The sequence below is a fragment of the Pteropus vampyrus genome, unplaced genomic scaffold (genome assembly GCF_000151845.1).
Source record: "Pteropus vampyrus isolate Shadow unplaced genomic scaffold, Pvam_2.0 Scaffold17, whole genome shotgun sequence".
Lineage (NCBI taxonomy): Eukaryota > Metazoa > Chordata > Mammalia > Chiroptera > Pteropodidae > Pteropus > Pteropus vampyrus.
This window is the reverse complement of record NW_011888798.1, coordinates 4,362,708-4,383,920: the sequence shown is the minus strand read 5'-3', so window position 1 is coordinate 4,383,920 and position 21,213 is coordinate 4,362,708. Positions and strand designations below refer to the sequence as shown.

At 31.2% G+C, this 21,213-nt stretch overlaps 1 protein-coding gene across 1 annotated transcript in view; it reads right to left on the bottom strand.

Moving 5' to 3' along the window:
* LRP1B (LDL receptor related protein 1B) overlaps nt 1-21,213 on the bottom strand; it is a 1,708,438-nt gene that overhangs the window by 1,107,887 nt on the left and 579,338 nt on the right. Inside the window, exon 3 of the mRNA XM_011354519.1 lies at nt 9,791-9,928. Within this exon, the coding sequence (XP_011352821.1) occupies nt 9,791-9,928 (138 nt within the window). The remainder of the gene's footprint in view (nt 1-9,790; nt 9,929-21,213) is intronic.

The window sequence follows — 21,213 nt, the reverse complement described above, 5'->3', positions numbered from 1 at the left end:
TGACCTAACTGAAAATTAGATAATTCAGGTTTTTAGAGCTTCTGCTCTGAGAATATTAGATAGTTCTCTGAGCCATTTATTGAACTGTACAGATTTTTTTCTTGGCACTCTGGATTTTGTACCTGTTGTCTGAATGAGAAAACACAACGCATTTCAGCTAATAGAACTGAAAAGTGCTCTTTGGGGTTTGTCCTTCCCATTTGCCTTGTATCTGACACTCAAGCCTTGGCTCACAGTCTCACTGACCTATTTCAGAAGAAGTTCTTTGAGCAGAGTGATCCCACTTTGGTTGGCATCTTAGGATTTCCACAACCACAGTGGGTTGTCTGGATTTGTTGTACAATTCCTTATGGCATAGAGAGGTCAACTTGATTTTATGTTCTCTCTTAATCACAAACCTAATGGGGAATTAAGATGCAAATTCTCGGTTAATATAAATGTATTTGAGTGGTGTAGTTTTCCTCAAAAGATTAATTTTTAATGAGTTTCTTGTGTCTAAACTCAAATATGCAAGTAAATGTAGAAAGGTTTGGAGAAACATAAAATATACATGCATATTTCTCTATATCTTCACCATGAAAAAAAATAAATAATCATTTGATTTGGTTAAGAGGAGACTAATTATGGGAAGCTTGGAAGTCACCAGTCTCAGCTATTTTATTTTTCTGAATATTTAGTACTTTGAGATATTTAGTTACGATGGCATTAATACATATGTGACTCAGTGGAATAGGGTTTACTACATAAGTAGCGACCATAGATCAGAGAAAAAATAGCAGAAATAGTTTTTCTCCCTTTTTGCCATTGTGAAAACATTAGATATTCAGAACTGAAAACATTGGCTGAAAGATGTAAAAAAAATCTCTCTATATATAGAATCTGTAAGATTTACAGAATTCCAGATTGGGATTAATAAATCTCAAACCTTCTAATAATTTATAGTTACTTCTCATTAGAATGATATTATATTTTTTCCTTCAAAATTTAAACTTTCTTCATTGAATGATTTTGAGAAGTCTTTCATTATTCCTTCCAGATCCCATTATGAAAGTTGAATCCTGAATATTTTTTTTTAACTTCCTATTGTTACTGGTGCAAATCTACTTCAAAGAGTTAAAATTAATTTCTCTATTTCCTTTCCACATCCCTCATCAGATGAAAGCACTATTTTTTTTTCCCCCAATGGGATAGAATTAATGGTGAGATTGAAACATTCAGTACTGCAAATGCAAGCTTGTTATATAATTTCTCAACCTGTTCACTCAATACATTTTTTTTTCCTGCTCAAGCAATTAATAAAATTGACAAGGAACATATAGTTGCTCAAAAATGGTTTTCAGTTCATTTTCTACAAACTATCTTGCTGCTTTAAGAATGGGTCAGAGGAGCATTTGAGATCTTGTTCTCTGAAATATGTCATCAATTTGGCTCAAATAAACTTTTATAAAAATTTTTAAAAATTAAAAAAAGAAAGATTGCTGAAGCATGACAGTTTTATACTCTTTTCTGAGTTGATATGTGAAAGCTTACTAGTCAAAATTGGAGAATGAAAACTCAAGGTCACAGTGTTTAAACCTTGCTCTCAAACTGCATTTCTGTGTGACTCCTGGGGATTCCATTCAACCTCAGCTACTTGCTTTAATTTCTTACTTTTTCAATATCAAGCAGCTTGTGTCAAAAATCAAATAATGAATCAGCATTTGAGGCTGAGTTGAGAGCTTGGTGACAGTTTGTTATAATTCATATTTTTGAATAATATTAAAACAGTCATATATTTCTCAAAGTTAAGGTATAAGATAGTGAAACTTAGGCATCAACATTGGTGATATTTTAGTAGCTTGTCAAAGATGGGATTCTGGTTGCTTAAAATAGTAAACACACCTTCCAAATTCCTAACTTACATCTGTAAAGAAATTCACTTAATGCTACTCCCCATGTCATCAACTTTGACTCTCACTTACATAAACTATATATAATTATACATTAGAGAATAATACCCAACATGCCTTATTTGGGGAACTGATCAAGGTGAAAGAACAGATGACTATATAGCTCAGTTTTTTGGCTATAATAATGCGCATTTTTTATCCTCTAAGAATAAATCACATAACTTGCTACATGTATGCAACAATTCTAGTCTTCATATCCTTAACAATAAAACAATATAACACCCTTATATTGCAAATATATTCTACTTATCATTTTTACTCTCACTTTACAGATTTTTGTAATGCACTCTAAGTGAGTCACACTGTATCCTCATCTAATGTAACTACTCTAGGTCTAATACCAAATTTTTTTTTCCAGCTCCAAACTCATATCTCTCTACTCAGGACTGTACACTTCCAACTTACCTAAGAACTCAGAGTTCTCTTGAGGGTATAATGCTTTCTCATGCACTTTTGTTTTCTGTATATATAGTTCCCTATTTTTGCAATGTTCTTCCTTCCTTCATTTGCCCATCCAACTCTTAGAATGAGACACAGATCAACTATCAGCTGTCTTGGGAAATTTTTCTTCATGCCCTAAAGCATAAGTAGATGCTTTTCATTTTATTATTTCCTAGCAATTTTCACTTATGTCCATTCTGACATGTGGATTACATTAAGAAAGAAAATAGGATTTTCTACATCCCCCGTGCTTAGGTAAGTGTCTGGAATACTATCAGTACTCAATAAAAGTTTACTGAAGTTAATAAATAAATTGAATTTAGGGAAAACTTTACTGTGCTTCTATTGGCACATTAAAAAAAATCATTTTGGTCTCCTACTCATTATTACTTCTTACAAATTATCCTTTGTTTTTTATTATATCGGGAAGGAGGGTGAGGAAAAGATCCAGATAGATGATGAGTCCCAGTGTCCGTGAATATTGATATAAATTAAAAATTTCAAAAGTGGTGGAACTACTAACAGTTCTATAGGGGAGAGATTACTGGAGTTTGGGAACATGAGTTCTCTGGCTTGTGGTTTCACACAGACCTTCTACCTAAAAGGTTCGTATGTTTGAGGAACAGTCATAATAGGAGTTGTTTGAACCAAGGAGTAAAGTTCTATATAAAAGCAAGTGCCATTTCTTCTCCAGGTTTTAGATAAACAGAATATAAATTCCTCTGGGTGCAAATTTTAGATCCATGTTTTTGGCTTGCATCTTTTTAAGATCAAAATCACCTGAAAGTTAATTCAGCAATAATTGAAGGTCCATAATGCACTAGGATTCTAACCACAGGAAAAAAAATAGATTAAAAAACATGGAAGTAGTGTAAGTTAGTTTAAAATCATTGTTTACCAAAAAAAGAGACACAGAATATGAGGTAGAGTTTTAATGAAGAACATCTCTTTTTTTTTAAAGTTAGATCCTTCAATGTTTGATCATTTTTAAGCTATTAGTATGTCTATATACCATAGTTTTATATTTATAAAAATTTCTTATTTCTGTGGTTATTTTTAAAAATAATTCAGTTTGGGGTTGGAGAATACTAATTAATATCACAATAACACTAATCAAAGATATAAATCTCTACAAAAATATTTCCTTCCTATAAACAATAAACTACTTTAGATTATCCTTCAACTGCTGAGCTATGAAATAGAATCAAATTACTTGTGTCGTCATTTCCCCAGTGGTATTTAGTTAGTTAGTTTTCTGTCTCTAGAAGTCAACATATTCAGACTGTTGAACTTAAAATTCAAATCTCTTTAGCAGGATTAGTTTAGAAATTACACCTGACAGATCAGTGTCAGATATCTGTGTAACAGCAAATTTCTAACTAAATAGAATTTGTAAAACTTAAGAACAAAAAATGAATATATATGTGCGTGTGTGTGTACCTATGCATGTATATGCATATATATGTACATACTTATATTTAGTATAGTCTTCAAGAGTTATGCTACCTTAATTCCACATAGGTATCATTTGTCACCGTAAATAATATCTGCAATAGCTTTGACACAGTTATAGAAGATCTATTCTTTCTAAGAGTTGTGACTTTTCTTCTGAGAAGTATTAATTTGGCCCTGAAATCAACCAGTGTTAGGGCTCATGGCTTTTCACTAAACTAACTGCATCACTTACACTACTCTCTCTGAGAGAAAATTCTTACAGTTGAGATAGATTTGAGACTATCCGATTCCCTTAGCATTACTTAATACAAAGTAATGAGTATAGTGAGATCTTTTAAGCTGTAGGAGCTTTAGCAATCAAAAGTAGTCTCAGCATACAAACCCAGGTCCTCCTGGCTAATTCTAGTCATTCATTTTCTAGCTCTAGGCTTAGTGATGTTTCAAATGACTTGTTTCAAACTACACACAGGTGAAGTTTCCCCCTATTCACTTTAAACTGTATGTTGCTGATAGACTTTCTATAACTTTGCATGAAATTGTTGTATCTCCTCCATAGCTGAGGTTTTGGATTTTATGTGCTGAAATGCCCTTTTCTAGCATGATAAGCTCGTTTTAATTTAGAAAGAGATTGGCAATATTTTTCAATATGAATTTTTAAAATAAGAATAGGAAAAAATTCACTGATACAGTAAAGTGAAAGTAAAAACAACAAAGAACTCCAAATTCATTTCCCTGCTTTACCAACTTCTTTCTTTCCTTCCTTCCTTTGTAGTAGCTATAAGTTAATGTTAACCCACTCTGAAATCAGTGTTGTAACAACTAACAAAAAGCCACCACAGATAAAGTATTTCCTTTCTGGAAAAATTAAAAAATGGAGTAGTGGATATTTGAGCTAAGAATTAATTCCTAATTTTTTCATTAAATTTATTTAATTTTCTCAAATAAATTAATTACATCTATTTAATTAATCTAGATTAATTAGTTTTTGAATTATTTAAAACACATAAAGTTTAAGCAAGAAGTTTTAAAGATAACTAATTTTCCTATGGTAAGTTGCTACAAATAATAAAGGTTGCCATTTATCTTTGTCCATTTTTGAGAAAGCCTCTAATCGGTAAATTACCTCTAAAAATTTTCAGCACTTTCTCATATGACTTAGTTTTATGAATAATAATATAAAAGAAGAAACAACAATTTGGTACCTAAAATGCATATATTAGAATAAATACATTACAATTACTGGAATGTAAAATAAATATATTAGAATAGATTTTGATGGTTGGAGAAAACTGTAATTGCACATATTAGAAAAATTATATTCCAAGTGGCAAGAAAAATAATCAAATGGAGTTTAAAAAAAATCTTAATATGCATTATTTCAAGGAGTTAGATCATATATATTAGAACCTTATTTTTCTAATCAAATATGCAAATATATTATATACTCAGAATTATGTATTAAAAGGTTCAGAATAGAAAAGAAAGAAATCATAAAACAACAGTTGTTGTGTTTTTACATGCATATTTGTATGTTTGGGTGGTGCGTTTTTCAGATATCAAAGAATTTCATTCCCTAATCAATTTTAGTAAAGTCTCTCTCTCTCTTCGCACACTTTATCCCCTCATATCCAAACGGACATTGGTATATTCACTGTAAAACAATCACATAAGATTACATTATCACTTTTTCTAGAGATACAGAAGATAAAATCCCTTTTTGCAGTGACCTGAAGAGTTTCAGTATATATATTTTTGCATTTAGTTTTTTTTTTTTTAATTAAATTTATTGGGGTAACGTTGATTAATAAAATTATATCTGTTTCAAGTGTACAATTCAACAACACAGCATATGTTTATTGCATTGTGTGTTCAACACCCAAAGTCAATTTTCCTTCTGTCACCATGTATTTGATCCCTTTTACCTTTATCTATCTACCCCTTTCCCCCTTTACCCTCTGGTAACAAATAGACTGTTGTCTGTGTCTATAATTTTTTGTTTGTTTGTTTTGTTCATTTGTTGCTTTCAGTTTTATATACCACATATAAGTGAAATCATATGGTTCTGAACTTTTTCTGTCTGACTTAGCATGATTATCTCAAGATCAATCCGTATTGTTGCAAATGTCAGTATTTCATCTCTTTTTATTGCTGAGTAATATTCCATTGTATATAGGTACCACATCTTCTTTATTCAGTCATCCATCAAAGAACACTTCAATTTTTTTCATGTCTTGGCCATGGTGAATAATGCTGAAATGAACATTGGGGGGCATATATCTTTAGGAGTAAATGTTTTCCGATTTTTTGGGTAGACACCCAGAAGAGATATTGCTGGGTCATATGGTAATCCCATTTTTAATTTTTTGAGGAAACTCCATACTGTTTTCCATGGTGCCTATACAAATTTACACTCCCAAACAGCAGAGCAGAGTGTGCCACAGAGACTGCTATTCCCTTGTAAGACCATTTTCTACAGTAAATGTAATCTAATGAGAATTGTGAATACAAAGTTTTCTCTTGTTCATAGCCACTTTAAATATTAATATAATAAATTACCTTAAGAATGTAAAATTTTAAAATAGCGTTTTGATATATTGCAGTCAATCTAGTCTCTATCGGTTGAGTTTACTCACTTCTTACGTCATTCTTTGCAAGGTTGTGAGGATTTTTGTGGAAATATTCTGTGTTGAGAGCCAAGGCTTGTACTGTATAGAATGTGTTTTTATTGCTCATGAAATTTAGATATAGTGCTATTACCACCAATATGAAATACTGTGTAGGAAGAGATACAATTTTCTAAATGTAATGTGGTAATTTTGAACATTCTTATTGTAAACATTTTATAAGCACATTCCCATATATGAGTATACCCATATACAAAAATCAATTTTTCTTTTTCAAATGTAGCTAAATTATGGAGATTAAAATATCAGTGTTATAGAAAATCATTAATAGTAGATATCTTTTCATTACCTTCACCAAGGAGAAATTGATTTTTCTAGGAAACATTCAGAAAACACTTCGGTTGATACAGAAGCATTACAAAGACTAGACTATCATTTTAAAAATATTAAACTTTTCTCCATATTAATTTTCATAAATGATAGAAGTATACCACCAGATATGGATCTTTTATTAGAAAAAAACATATCCATCTTTGTATCATATCTTAGGCTTTATGTATAATTACAGGAATTAGCGTATGTGCTTAGCATGCAACAAACAGAAAACAATAGAAAGATAAGTGATTTAGACAGAACTATTCTGCAAAGGAAAAGCATTTCTAAAGATTAATGCAATGTCTGAATAAAACTGTTTTTTTTCTTTATTATATATTTATAGTCAATAAGAAAGTTCCTTAGAGACTTGATAGGCTGATGCTTAAATGACTCTTCATAAAACATTTTTCATTAGGTGTGACCCAAAATTGGGACCAAAATTTAAGGTAGGAATGTAGACTCAGTTCTTATGACATGTTTTTGTCTATAGTCCTCTCTCATTTAAATACAAATCATATACATGTGATAAATCTGGTATTGCCTAAAAGATTTGTTTTTTATCTATGTGTCAGGGCATTCTACTAGGCCAAGAAGACAAATAAATTACTCATTTTTTTTCTCAATGCAGAAATACTTAATTAAACTGCTGACTTTGGTGTGACTATATTTTTTCAGTTACCTTGATCCTACCACCCTATCTGAGGATCCTACCATAAAGATCCTCAACTCTATGTAGTTGTATAAGATCAGAGAATTAGGTGAAAAACCCTCTAATAAAGTAAATGGCAAGCAGAAATCCAAATATACTTCTTGTTTTTTCTAAGTCCACCAGAGGTCATAATAAATTACTTAGGTTTTTAAAATACTTTTTTTTGGTGAAATCTAGAAATATTTAAAAGGCTAACATGGTACAATCAGCTTCCTACTGATAAATCAAGAGAGACAAAAAAGTTACCACTTGTGATAAAGATATGAAACTTGAAACAATTAAAAAACATAAATTGGAACAAGAAAAAAGACTGAAATATAAACAACTATATACTCTAATTCTATCTCAGTCTGAAGTATATGCTGATCTTTTTGAAAATCAAGATAAAGTTGACATTCAAATAACTGATATTTTTAGTTGAATTCTGTTTTATCATTAACATATTCTTTACCTAGATTACAACTGTAAATTTTATTAAGGAAGTGAAGTACATTTTCATATGATATACAATACAAAAAATGCTTAAGATATTCAAATCTGTGTAATCACCTCTGAGGGAGTATTTGGCAACATGATGATTTTGCTCTTTTAGAAGCCTAGTCACACATGTCTATCTGATTTTTTTTTAATGTAATAAGAAGCCAGAATTATAACTGAAGTGAGTAGAATTAGGCTCTAAAAATATAATTAATTTCTGAAAAGAAAATTAAACATTTTAACTCCTATCACTTTATAATTGAGTGCTTTACTTTCTATTAATATCATTCTTATTAATATACAATTATAAAAAATAAATGTTGCAAAACCTTTAAATAAAAATACACGTGTTCATAACTGAAACTGAGAACTTATTGGCTCCTTATGTGACCCTGTCAGAGTTGAAGGCTAAGAAATAAAACTTGGCCAAAGAAGGAAGACCTTTATCTTCTCAGTCTGAATATGTCCACTGAGTCAGAGTAATTGGACATCCCTTCAGAAAGAGGGGAAAGACCTAGTGACCCAGTTGATCTGTGTTCTCTTGACATCCTTAGAAAAGATTGCCTTTCTAAGATTTACTCTTTTTCCAATATATCTCTCCCTCTCTGGTCTTGAATTCAGTTTACTTCAGCCCAGAGTTCGGGGACTGGCAGCCAGTAAGCCCTGTAATGTTTCTTCTTTGTCCTATACATTGTGGACAGTACAATATTGTAGAAAACAGTAGCTGACTTTGAACACTTTAAACACATACAGATATGAAGCTCCTGCTGAAAAACTGGAACTTTTGGTGACCTAGGGCCTTTTTCCACATGGCAGCAAGTAGTTTGTGTGAATCTGTCCACAGAACAGACCTGCATCTCCAGTTTTCTACAGTTCATTTGTTCCTTATTATCCTACTGACCACAAAATGAAGAACAGCCTTCTCGCTGACATCAGCTTCAATAAATATCCTTTGTGTTTCACTCAGCCAGAGAGAATCTCAGTTAGAGACTTGTGGCCTAGTGGTTTCTTTTCTAACTTCTTCTAATGGCTTGGTTCACTTGACTGATAACTCGATTCAGTTTCCAGAACTCACCTTAATCTTTTACTGTTTGTTTGTTTGTTTGTTTGTTGTTTTCATTTATCTCACATTTAATTCCCCTTCCTTAACCAATGTTATTAAAATATGCCAGTTGCAATGAATTTTTCATTGTCTTTGAGATTTTTATTATTTCTCAAAACCTATCGTAAATATATAGGTACAGCCTTCACCACTGTAAAATTTAGATGTTTGCTTTAAAAAGAAATAAATTTAAAAAAAAAAGTTAGTATAACTTCATGGAAATAACATTCAGGAAAATTTTCCAATGACTACATCCTAGTAAAATATTTGTTGTAGAGGTTTTATTTCAAATAATCTTTGTTTAAATAAAGGTTCAGAGAAATAAGCATATAACACCGTATGGTATCAGTCTACTGTGACAGAGGGTTCTCAACTGTCCTTTGTTCAAAAGTATCTTTTCTACAGAATATATAATTGTTTAAGAACTCAACTTCAAAGTCTGCATGTGTTTCTTTTTCTAACAGAATTTTTCAATAAAGCACTATAGTTGCCACTTTGAAATGCATATTGAGTGTCTTTGGCAATAAAATTTGTGTTTTCTCAATAACTGATAAGGTTATGGTTGAAAGAAAAAGCAGGTTATAGGTTCTCTTTGAACTTTCATTTGAACTAGGAAAAATTTAATACTTTAGTTGCATTGTTATGCAAACGGACTCACCCCGACAATGTACTCCTTCATCATACCCATCTGAGCAGTCCAAGACTCCATTGCACAGTTGGGATAGATGAACACATTTCTTGGCACCAAGGCAAGCGATGTGATTCAAGGGACACTTGATTTCTACTTCCTCAGGACCTGAAAAAAATGTAAAAGGAAACAGAATGATATGGATTAGCTTCGTTTTTTTTAATATTGGCACTGTTATGACAAAAATTTACTAGAATTAATTTACAAAACTTTAGAAAATACTACCAGAGGGCAGCTCTGATTCTGAGACAATAAAATTAGCCTATATGATTAAAACCTTAATTTTAAAAAGATGCACAGGAATTAAAATGTTGTGTATTTTTTCAAGTCATTAAAAACACAACTATTCTTTCCTACATTTAAAAGTAGCATAGATTAAAAGTCTGTGGGTTGGTTTGAGTCACTGTTCAATCTCTTATTCTTAGATAAGTGGGCAAGGTATTTAAACTGTATAAATCTCAATTTCCTCAACTGTGAAATATGGATAATGACAACTTCTTGGCAGGATTCTTGTTAGAATTATATCAGGTAACATGAACAAAAATGTTTTAGTGGAATTTAAATGAAGTCATGACAATCTAAAAGTTATTTTATTTTTAATCTGTTCCTTAGAAATATAAAGACTAGCTATTTACATACTTATTTATATGTGGCTTCTTTTGTAAAAAACAAACAAACAAACAAACAAACAAACAAAAAACAACCTTTACTGTTCAATCTAATATAACAGAAATTGCTAAAGAGTAGGGAGGTAATAATGAACAAGGCATACTAGTTGAATTTACCTTCTGGTGGTAACTCTATATAATAACCCTTTGTGTTTTTAAAAATATACTTAAGTCAGAGTATAGTCTTTTCTCAAAGTTCACCCACTCCAAATCTTCATCAAATATCCAAATTATATATTGCTGTATGTCAATTTCAGTTACATTGTTGTAACTGAATCCCAAATCCTATTTTTACTTTTATATAAGTCTCCAAATTCCCCATATTCTTAATCTTGCCAAGCTCTCTCAAATCCAAAGTGCAGTCATACCAATATGACTACAATTATGTATCAGTCTGATACTGATTATTCCAACAGCCCAGATTCCATAGACAGACACGTTTAGGTTTTAATCATAGTTCTATCAAAAATCAATGGGACGTTAATTTAATCAACTAAGCATTAGTTTTTTCATCTGTAAGTGGAATTATCAACTGAGTCAACTTTGTAGGGTTGAATGTTGAAAGTTATTGATAGCAATGTTATTGATAGGGTTGAATGTTGAAAGTTATTGATAGCAATGCACTGAGCACTGAGAGATGAAGGCTCAGAGTAGGAATTCATGTGCTAATCATGTAAATAAACGCAGTGTGGTGGAATAGTTAACAGACTCTGGAGCCTTGCATATCTGTATTTTTCATGTATATTTATACAATTCCATCACTTATAAACTGAGCAATTTGGGCAAGTTATGTACTTTCTCTAGTTTCACCAGGTTGTTGTAAGGATTATATCAAAAGCTCTTAGCATATTTCCAGGCAAGCACCATCTAAGTATTTGCTGATATCATAGTTAAATAAAGAATGTTCCAAGAAGGGGAGTTGCCTTTCGGTAAACATTTGTATACCATAACTTTCTTTTCTGTTGCAAGATCCAAAAGAAAAAAAAAAGCTCAAAAATTTATGTCTTACCTCACTGTTTAGTTGAGGCAATCTAATAGCAGTAACAAAAAGGCCAATCTAACATATTCTAGGTTATGCAAAATTATGAGAATTACAGAAGATAGCGATGTGATAAAATTGGAAAAAAAAAAAAACTACAAAAGAAAATTTTTAAAAAGCTGGAGTTGCTAAAAGTAAGGTTTTTTTTGTAATGCTTTATCAAAAATAAATTATAGACGTATGTGATTTTGTTTGATGGTAAAACAGCTTTAAACCTTTTGTGATTGAAGGATGCAAACAAATTTTTATGATGTAGCTTCACTGGCTGCAGTATTGTATCTCTGCATTTTTTCATGTATATTTATACAATTACTGTGATAAAAGGCTATTTGTTTTATTAAACACCTGTCACCACAAAGGAACAACTAATTTTACTATAACATGTCTCTGTAAGTTGAATATCAATAACTTAAAAAATATGCATTTTTCCATATATATAACTAAAGTACTAATACATAAATTAAATTCTATTTATAGGAATAAAAGAGTAACTCCACTGAGAGTTTCTAGTTACTGAATCTTATATTTATGAGATTAACATACTTTTAAAAATATATGTGTGCAAATTAGCTTTGAAAATCTGTGAACTACTATGACCAGCAGTCACAAAGTAGTTCTTAAAATTAACTGGTTTATTCTTAAAAAGTTTTAAAACATTTATCTTTGCATAAATATTAAAAAAGTTGTGTTTAGGCTGGATATATTAAAATCACTCCAGAAAAAATTTACCTCCATCAAAAACAAACAAACAAACAAACAAGCAAACAAAAGCACTATATAAACTTGGGAGGTTTTGGAGTTAGAGACCAAAATGTGACTCAGTACTTCCTCTAAGAAACAAGATTTTAAAAAAATTATACACGTGTTGGCTCAAATGAAAGTATGCTTTTTCATTTTTAAGATTGTCAGGTAACTGATGAACGTGACACGGAGTGAAATGTACATCTGGTATTCAGAAAAAAGGCTCAGCTACTTACAAATTTTGAGAGAACAAAAAAAAGTTTGGATTTCTCAAAAGCAATATATAGAACTATTTAATTCTTTCAGTATTAGAACTTGAGAAAAAAGAAAAATTTGTTTGAAAGAATGAAATAGCTTTTTTTTTTCTAATGGACTTACAAACTTTGATATTCTTTTGTCTTGGTTTCTGTCAACACTGGATAAACAGTTAGATAACTGGCCGTAGATTGACAGATTGTACCTTAACCAGTCCTTCTCAAATTTTCATATGAAAGTATAATTAGATGAGAATTTTGCAAGTTACATAGCTGCAAATAGCAGAAAACATTTTAGAGGTTGCCCCAGGTCTTATGAATTAACTTTAAAATTGAGGGAATCAATATCTCAAATCCCTTTGACCAAATCTGGGGTACTTTGGTTAAAAACTCTGCCAAAACCAGTATTTTGTTGTTCCTTCTGAAAAATGGAAATGGGATACTTTGTTTAGAAAACTCTGCTAAAACCAGTATTTTAATGTTGTTCTTTCTGGAAAATGGGAATAAAAATGGGGCAGTATGAGAAACAACAATGACTGCCTCAACTAAAATTCTTCCAGAAGCCAGATAATAAGGATATTAGTGTACTGTTGTTTTAGGGACTGATTCATCCTTGATACCCAATTATTATTTGTGCTGTAAAGGCTTGTACTATCTGATGGAGGCCCTTTGAAGAGAAAACTCAAATTAATCACCACTTCTACCCACTTACCTGTATGACAAAGAGAGGCAATGTGATAATGGAGCCTACCTGAATTCCTGAAAATATGTCTATGGTGCATTAAACTATTCACCTCTTGAAAGCTCTTAGGCATTCAAAACATTTTATGACCAAATATCATATTCTGAACATAACAAGGAGCAGGATTGGAGGTTCCCTGATAAACCTGAAAGTACCTCTTTCATTGCCAAATCATGTGGATTTGGGGGAATCTGGGAAAGGGACTGTGATAACAGGGTAGTATGCAAGAAATTTCAAAATACTACAAAGATACTTCAAAATTTAACAAGTATGGTAGTCCTAGTGGGAATATCACTTCAATTTTCAATAAGGCATATTCAAAAAATATCTGTCATCCCTCAAATCTAATTTTAGGTGACCTGAGTAAAGTAGAAAAATTTTACATACAGTAATTACAAGAAAGAAAACTTCACTATTAGGAGAATTTAAAATATATCAACACAGAATAATATTTATATTAAATTTTTATGTCTTATCCAATTAGTTAAAATAGGATTCATTTTTTAAATGAAAACTTTTTGTAAATAAGCCTACTAGGATAAGGCAAGGATAATGTGATTCATCTGTATGTTTTTGAATGTTTAAATTATTTTTTACACATAAATATCTTACTCTGTTCAGTAAAAGGTGGTGAGCCTTATTAAATGTCATTTTTGATTACAGATAATTGACATAGTGCATTTTATAATGGAGGGGAGCTTTTATCTTCTATAATGGCATATACAATAAAATATCTCCACTTGTCATTATATGATTGTATCTTAACAGAACCAGCGTCAATCCTCTACCCCCCAAAGTTATCTTCTTTACCTGACACTCTATCATGTTCCACTTTTTCAATTGTGTCTTATCAAGATTTGTTGCTTGGTTATATTATACTTTCCAATGGTTCTAAGTCCTTGGACTGCAATCTCATCCAATTTTTTCACCTTGCACTCAAGAATAAGGTTATGTTTGCTGATTGAACATTCCTTCATGCAGCATTCCTTTTTTCTTACTTTTTTCTTCTTTTTTAAACTGGTAAGCTTCTTCAAAATATAGACTGGATCTGTGTATTTCCATTTTCTTCTACTGTAGCCTCTGCTTCCAACACTGCTGAGCTGCTTCTCCCCAAGGTCTCCATAGTTCCGCTAATGCAGAAGCCAGCAGTATACGCGGTATTCAAAACTGACCAGAATTTCTTTCTCTTTGATACACTTCACACCATTATTTCTCATGCCTTCTATACTCTAGTCACACTATTACTGTTGTTGATGTCATTGTTGATGTTATTTACACCACTGAGCACTCCTGGATACATTTCACATATACTCTTTCAATTTGGCTGTTTCTGTCTGGGCAATACAAACATCTAATACAGCCTGACACAGAATAGTTGCTCAATACACAGTCGTTGAATGAATGCTCAGTACTTTTTAACACCTGGCTAATTTCTACTTTCTTTCCTGTGGTAAAAGTTACCTTTTCCCACCATAAATACATTCTCAGAATAGATATTACAAATACCATTTTAACCCACACTACTACTCTCAAAATCATGATCAGTCTTAGTTTCTGGCCACAACAAAACCGAACACCTTCATCTGATTTTATTAACTAATTAAACCTTAATTTGCATTGCTTACAACATATTATTTCTGAAAATGTATTATATAATCCAATATTATGTTTAATATTAATCAGATAAATGATATTAAATATCTTTATGTTATATACTACTTTTCTCAAAAAGCATGGAGTAAATAAAGTGGTTCACATTCTTTACAGTTTTCATAAGTGGCACATATTGCTGTAACTATTTTGTTTCTCAGCTGTGAAAATTATAATAGATGTTATGATGAAATAGTTCTATATAATTAATTGCAAAGGAATTACCTCTTCCCTTGGAAAAATGATTGTAATATTTCCAGGAAACTGGATATGATTTTGTGAAAAAATATTCTTTTTTAATATAAAAACATAAATGTAGAAAAGAAAGCACTTGCAATCAAGTTAATGATGCTACAGAAATCTTAATGTGTTACTTAGTTACAATGACACTAAAAATTGTTTTTAAATGACTTCAGGAAAGTTAATTTTAAAAGCAATTGTCAGAAATTCTTAGAAATCATGGGATCTTCAATTTAATAAATATAAACTCTCCACAGCATTCAGTACTCAAATATCTAAATATTGTAAGGTAATCTGGCAGTGGAAATAGCCCATATATTGCTCAGTATTTTAAAAAATCAGTACTAGGCTTTACTAGAAGCTGAGTAGCAAATAATTCTTCAAATTTTAATCAATTCTTAGTCTTTAAAGTGAATAAACAGATATAATAAAATCCAAAATGATATAATTTAAAACTCTGAATTTTGATGGTATTTTATGCTTTTTAGTGGTAACTTTACATACCAATTTATTTTTACTTGATTTTATATCAACTAGTAATAAGATTTTATTCCTACATTCAGTCTTATATTATAAAGAGGGAGGAGTAAAAAAATAAATAAAAGCACTTGTGCATCATTGAATATATGTGAAACTGCATATATCAATACAGTTAATAAATTGTACACAGATCTCTGTATTGTAAAAAAATTAAAAGTAACATAAACAATGTCTGCATGAGTTCATAGAACAAAATGAGATATCTACAAAAAAATTTGGATAATGTTTCTCAAACCAGGTTTCATTTACTCCTTATGATAATCATGAGAAGTGGATATTATTATTATACCCATTTTTCAAATGTGATAAAAGAGTCTCAGTGAGGTCAAATGCTTCAAGTTTAGACAACTAATAAATGGTACATAAAAACTCTAATTCAGAGATTTGGTCTCTACCTCTCATAATCTTTATACTATGTCACAGTGTTTTTCACAAAGAAAATTTGATGAAGAGCCCACAGTTTGAGCTTGCCTATGAATGATTTTGCTAGGTGAAAAAGAAAGAGGTTTACTTTACAGACGATAATTACATACAGAAAAATTCAAAAGAGATGGGAGAAATGTGGTATATTTTAGGGAGGTGAAAATTGCCACTGAATGAAGTAGAGTATAAATACTTAATTCATAAGATCCTGATCCTATAATCAAACACAATTTACTTTTACATATGAGCTATTTCGCCTGATTATTTTAAGTAAAAACAAGAAATTTATAGTATTTAAAAAAATTAAAATTGAATTTATGAGTTTCAACTTTTAAATAATACAATATTAATTGATATCATTTATTAATCTACATGATTATATTTGAGGATCAGGAATATGAATAAGAACCTCTAAAGATATATGTACACTCAATCTAATAGTAACCCACTCAAATAAAATAATTTCTGTGTAAAATGGATTTCTGTAATGCTTTATTTGTTTATATATTTTGAATGGATGTTGTGAAGATTCAAGAATGGGGAGAAATATAAAAGTGATTGATTATGTCCACTTGTACCTCCCTTAAGCCTTCTCTGACATCTGTTCCATTTTTAAAGGTGCTGGGAAGACGATTCTGCAACTTTTATAACTTGTTCCAGGGTTAAATTTTTTTTTTCTTTAGTCTTCCCTCTTCAGAAGTCTCAGTGTAGGAAAATTTTTTACATCTGACATACAGAGTTTTATGTATTTAATATATGAAAAGTATGCCTGGTTACCTAAGAAAGATTATGCCATATAAAGCAGTTTTGCTATGACCGAAGTCACCATTGTGGCTACTATTATGAGTATGAATAAATGGATGGTTAGTTAAAATTCTTAGTGAAAACTTTCTGGATCACATCAGGAAATATTGTTATATTAAAAGAGAGAAACCTATATTTCTCTGTGTGTGAGTGTGTGTTTGCATATGTGTATGCATATGTTTTCTGTTAATTTTGGAATACATCAAGTGACTTTTATCAGTTTAATTGTCAACAGCAAATATACATATGTTTAACAAATATAGTCTGTCATAACTTCCTGTACTGAATCCAACAAATACAGGTTATGTCATAACCCCCTGGACTGAAACTATAAACATTTAGAATACAGTCAAAATTGCCAAATTAAAATTATTGTATGGACATAGCAAAAGTATTGTAGTTATTAATTATAGCTTTAGAAATGAGAATTTTATCAGGCCAATGGTCTGTCTTGTTTTCTAACCTTCCATTTCAGGGCAAAAATATAAGAAAATAAATGAAATCACTGTATCATGAGTGACTGCCATTACAGTATTGCCATTTATTAAACCCAGTGTAAAGAAGGAAACTTAAATTGATTGATTTAAAAATCAGTGTTATTTAGATGTTTTAAATGCTCCTTTATCCCTCTCCATGCATCTATTCTTCACATGTTAGATTGCTAGATTATCCTACTCTTTATCTAAAGGTCTAGAAATTGCTTTTCCTCTTCTTCCACCTGTTAAAATACATCTGTATCTTTTTTCAAGAGGCCTGCTCTTTGCTAGGCAACTTGATAAAGTAGGTGTTTTCTCTTACAAATAATGTATTTTGCATTTAAACAAGATTATTAACAGAAACAATGGATTAACTCTAAAGACTGAAATTTTAGTACCTCTGTGAAAATGACAAAGGTACTTTTATTTGAGAAGAGGCACTTCATTGATACTCATGTCACACTTCTTGGTGGCGATTTGCTGATTTCTAAAGTTGGCTCTTGACTCTTTTTAAATGAATCAATACGTGTTAAATCAATGAATCAGAAAGATGATGCCTAGTTTTAATTTGCCGAAATCCTACTGAGATTTCAAGCAGTAAAACACATGTTCTAGTCATTTTTTAAACTTCTCTGTAAGAAAAAGATTTACTCAATTTGCAGATAAAATAACTAAGGAAGCAGAAGACATAATATTCCACTTGGGAGTATCTTTCTTCCTAAATACAGGATAGAGCATAAGTGTTTCATCTTTAAAGTCAATGCTTTTTTATCTTATTCTTTGGGGTTACTTCACCTATCGTAATTCGGAGACAGATCCTGATTACAGTTCTGAAGTTCAGGGCAGTGTGGAAAGCGTACCCTATCTGAAGCAGAGATGACCCCCTTGTAGGAAGCATGTTAAAAGGCTGACACCTGACAGGAAAAGACATGCCAAAATCAGATATATCCACACATTTCCCCCCAAAAAAGGGGTCTTACTGCAACAAAGAGGTAAAGAGTGGGTGCGGCTAACTGGTTTATCCACATGTCAGGACAGCTGAGAGTCATTCATTCCATCTGTGATTCTACAGATGTGTTAGAAATTGCTTCTGAGCCAAACAGAGAGGCATTGTTGTTGCCACCTTTGAGGGATTATTTATTTATTTGTTTGTTTATTCATTTTTAAGAAATAAAGAAAGAGGATTATTTTTCCAGTCTCTTCTCCTATATACTAGGATAATAAACAATTAGATGCAGGTCCCCAGTTAAGGTCTAAAAATCAAAAACAGGTTAATGTTAGGTGATTAACTGAAAAAAAAAGATTTTGGTGGAGTGTTGGCTAAATGATAATAGTCAAAGGTCAAAGGAATTCTAAGTATACAAATCATTGCCAAAACCCTTAAAAGATGGTATTTAATTTTCTCCCCAAAACAGTAAGTAACAAAGCCACTAGATGGCAAGCCTCATTTATCATCCAATTAGTTCTTTAGTATAATTTAAACAAGATGACAACAACATTGCAAAAACTGGAAAACAAGCTTTTTATTTTGTAAGACTCACTCAAGACAATACTAAATTATACATACTGACTTTAGAAGAAAACTAATTTAGAGAGGTTTGTTCTATGATCCTTGGTTAAATACCACAGATTGACTATCATATATATAGATAACGAGTAGAAAGATCTTTTCTCATTCTATTGGTACATTTATTGAAATAAAGTTATTTAATAGGAGTTATTTATTTATTATTCCTTTGGGGGCAAAAACACCTTGATATTAGCTTGGAATAAATGTATAAAGAGAAAAAATGGAGGAGAAGAAGAAATACATGACTTAAATTGCCACATCACATTTGAAAAATAATTCTATGCTGTATGTGAAACAAACAATGGTTTATGAGATCTCATTAGCATACAAATGGTTTTACAGTGAGAGGAACTGGTTAATGCATTTGTAGTTAATCATCTTTCACTGGAAGAACAATGTTGCAAGATGTAGTGATTCTTATATAAATCAACTTATATTTGAGAGGAAGACAGAATGTTCGGCAGCTCAACTTAAAAGCCATAGATTGGTACAGACATTCTTAAATGCAACAATCTTGAATCATTTGTAGAATGTATACATTGTGTATTTTGGATGAAAATTAAAAATTTATTGGTGAAAGATATTCTTCAAAATTCAATTTTTATGCCATTTATAATGTTGTTAATGCTGAAAATAATTTGATGATGTACTTCTAATGAAAACAAACAGTTCTCTATTGCATTCTGTAAAAGCACCATTATATTAACAGGATAATTGCTGTTTATTGAGTACTTTCTATGTTTCAGGCTCTGTGTTAAGCATATAATGTCCATTATCATATAAAATTCTTAGAAAAGCATTCTGAGTTAGGTATTATAATTGCTATTATATAGATGAGAAAATTGTAGATTGTAGAGGTTAAACACCTTCAAGATCACAGAGTTGTAATGCTATTATTTGAATTCAGGCTTCTTATATCTTCAAAACCTGATTTCTTTACTACTAGATTATATTGTACTATAGTCTCAATTCTGTGTACCAAACAAACAAACAAGCCTAATTATGTGTCTCTGTCTGTTTCCTTCCTTCCTTCCTTCCTTCCTTCCTTCCTTCCTTCCTTCCTTCCTTCCTTCCTTCCTTCCTTCCTTCCTTTCTTCCTTTCTTCCTTCTCTCTCTCTCTCTCTCTGAGGTAGATTACAGAAGGATCTTGAGAAAAGGAAAGAAAATCATATTCAAAGTCAAAGTTGTGAAGCCATAATATGTCAATACCTAAACAGCTTTTATAATCAATGGGTGATACCTTAATATTTAACAACAGATAAAATACACTATACAGAATATGACTTCTACAATCAGTTATGATTAAAGAAATTTACATTGTCTATTTTTAGCAAATTTTAACTATAAACATGGTTCCCACAGGTTTTGCCTTGATGACAATACTTTTTCACTATGTCTCTAGTTCTCCTCAGGAAATGTAAACAAGTTTTCAATGGTATGTATTATTAAGCCCAAATCTTCTAATGATCGACTACCAGAACCATAGCAAGAAAATCCTTCCTTTAATCATTTAAATCAGTCTTTCACCATGGGCTCACTTCCACTTTGGTGAGGCATCCTCTAGATCAAGCAGACTGACCACATGTCAGCTGCTACTTCTTCCTGGTAAAGTCCTGCTACTTCTACCACTTGGCATAATTTCAGTGCCTGGTTTTCTTGACAGGTTGTAGCCCAGCATGAAGGATGCCAATATCATAGGTTCAAATACTGTACAGTAGAATTATCTGCCTTTCTATTTTTTAGTAACAGATTTTAACATCTAACATCTGCTACTCATATATCCTCTTCATGCGAGAACAGACACAGGGCAAGTTTGTGTCTTAGAAAGAATACAAATACTAAAAGGAAGAATTGATATCACTTATGATTCAATGGCATATTAAAAAATATATATATATATATATTCCTTAGCCAAGCTTGAATTTGAGTTCAATGTGCCAACACTAAACACTCAGCCAGATTCTCCCTGGAAGACCCTGTGCCGTATCACTACAGAGCCTTTGAGTGTTCTCATGTAACTACTTCAGTTCATTAAATGACACCTTGGCTCTTCTGTTTTAAACAGAGCTAAATTTCTTCAATTTATGTGAAATTAACTGCTAAAAAATAGTATTTGGTGAATAGTGAATCAGCAAAAGAAATGTCTTTTCCTTGATGTAAATCATATACTGGCAGTAGCCATTTTTCTCAAATTTTATAAAGAAACTACTCTTTTCACAGCATACTGGATATAGAGGTTTACTCTC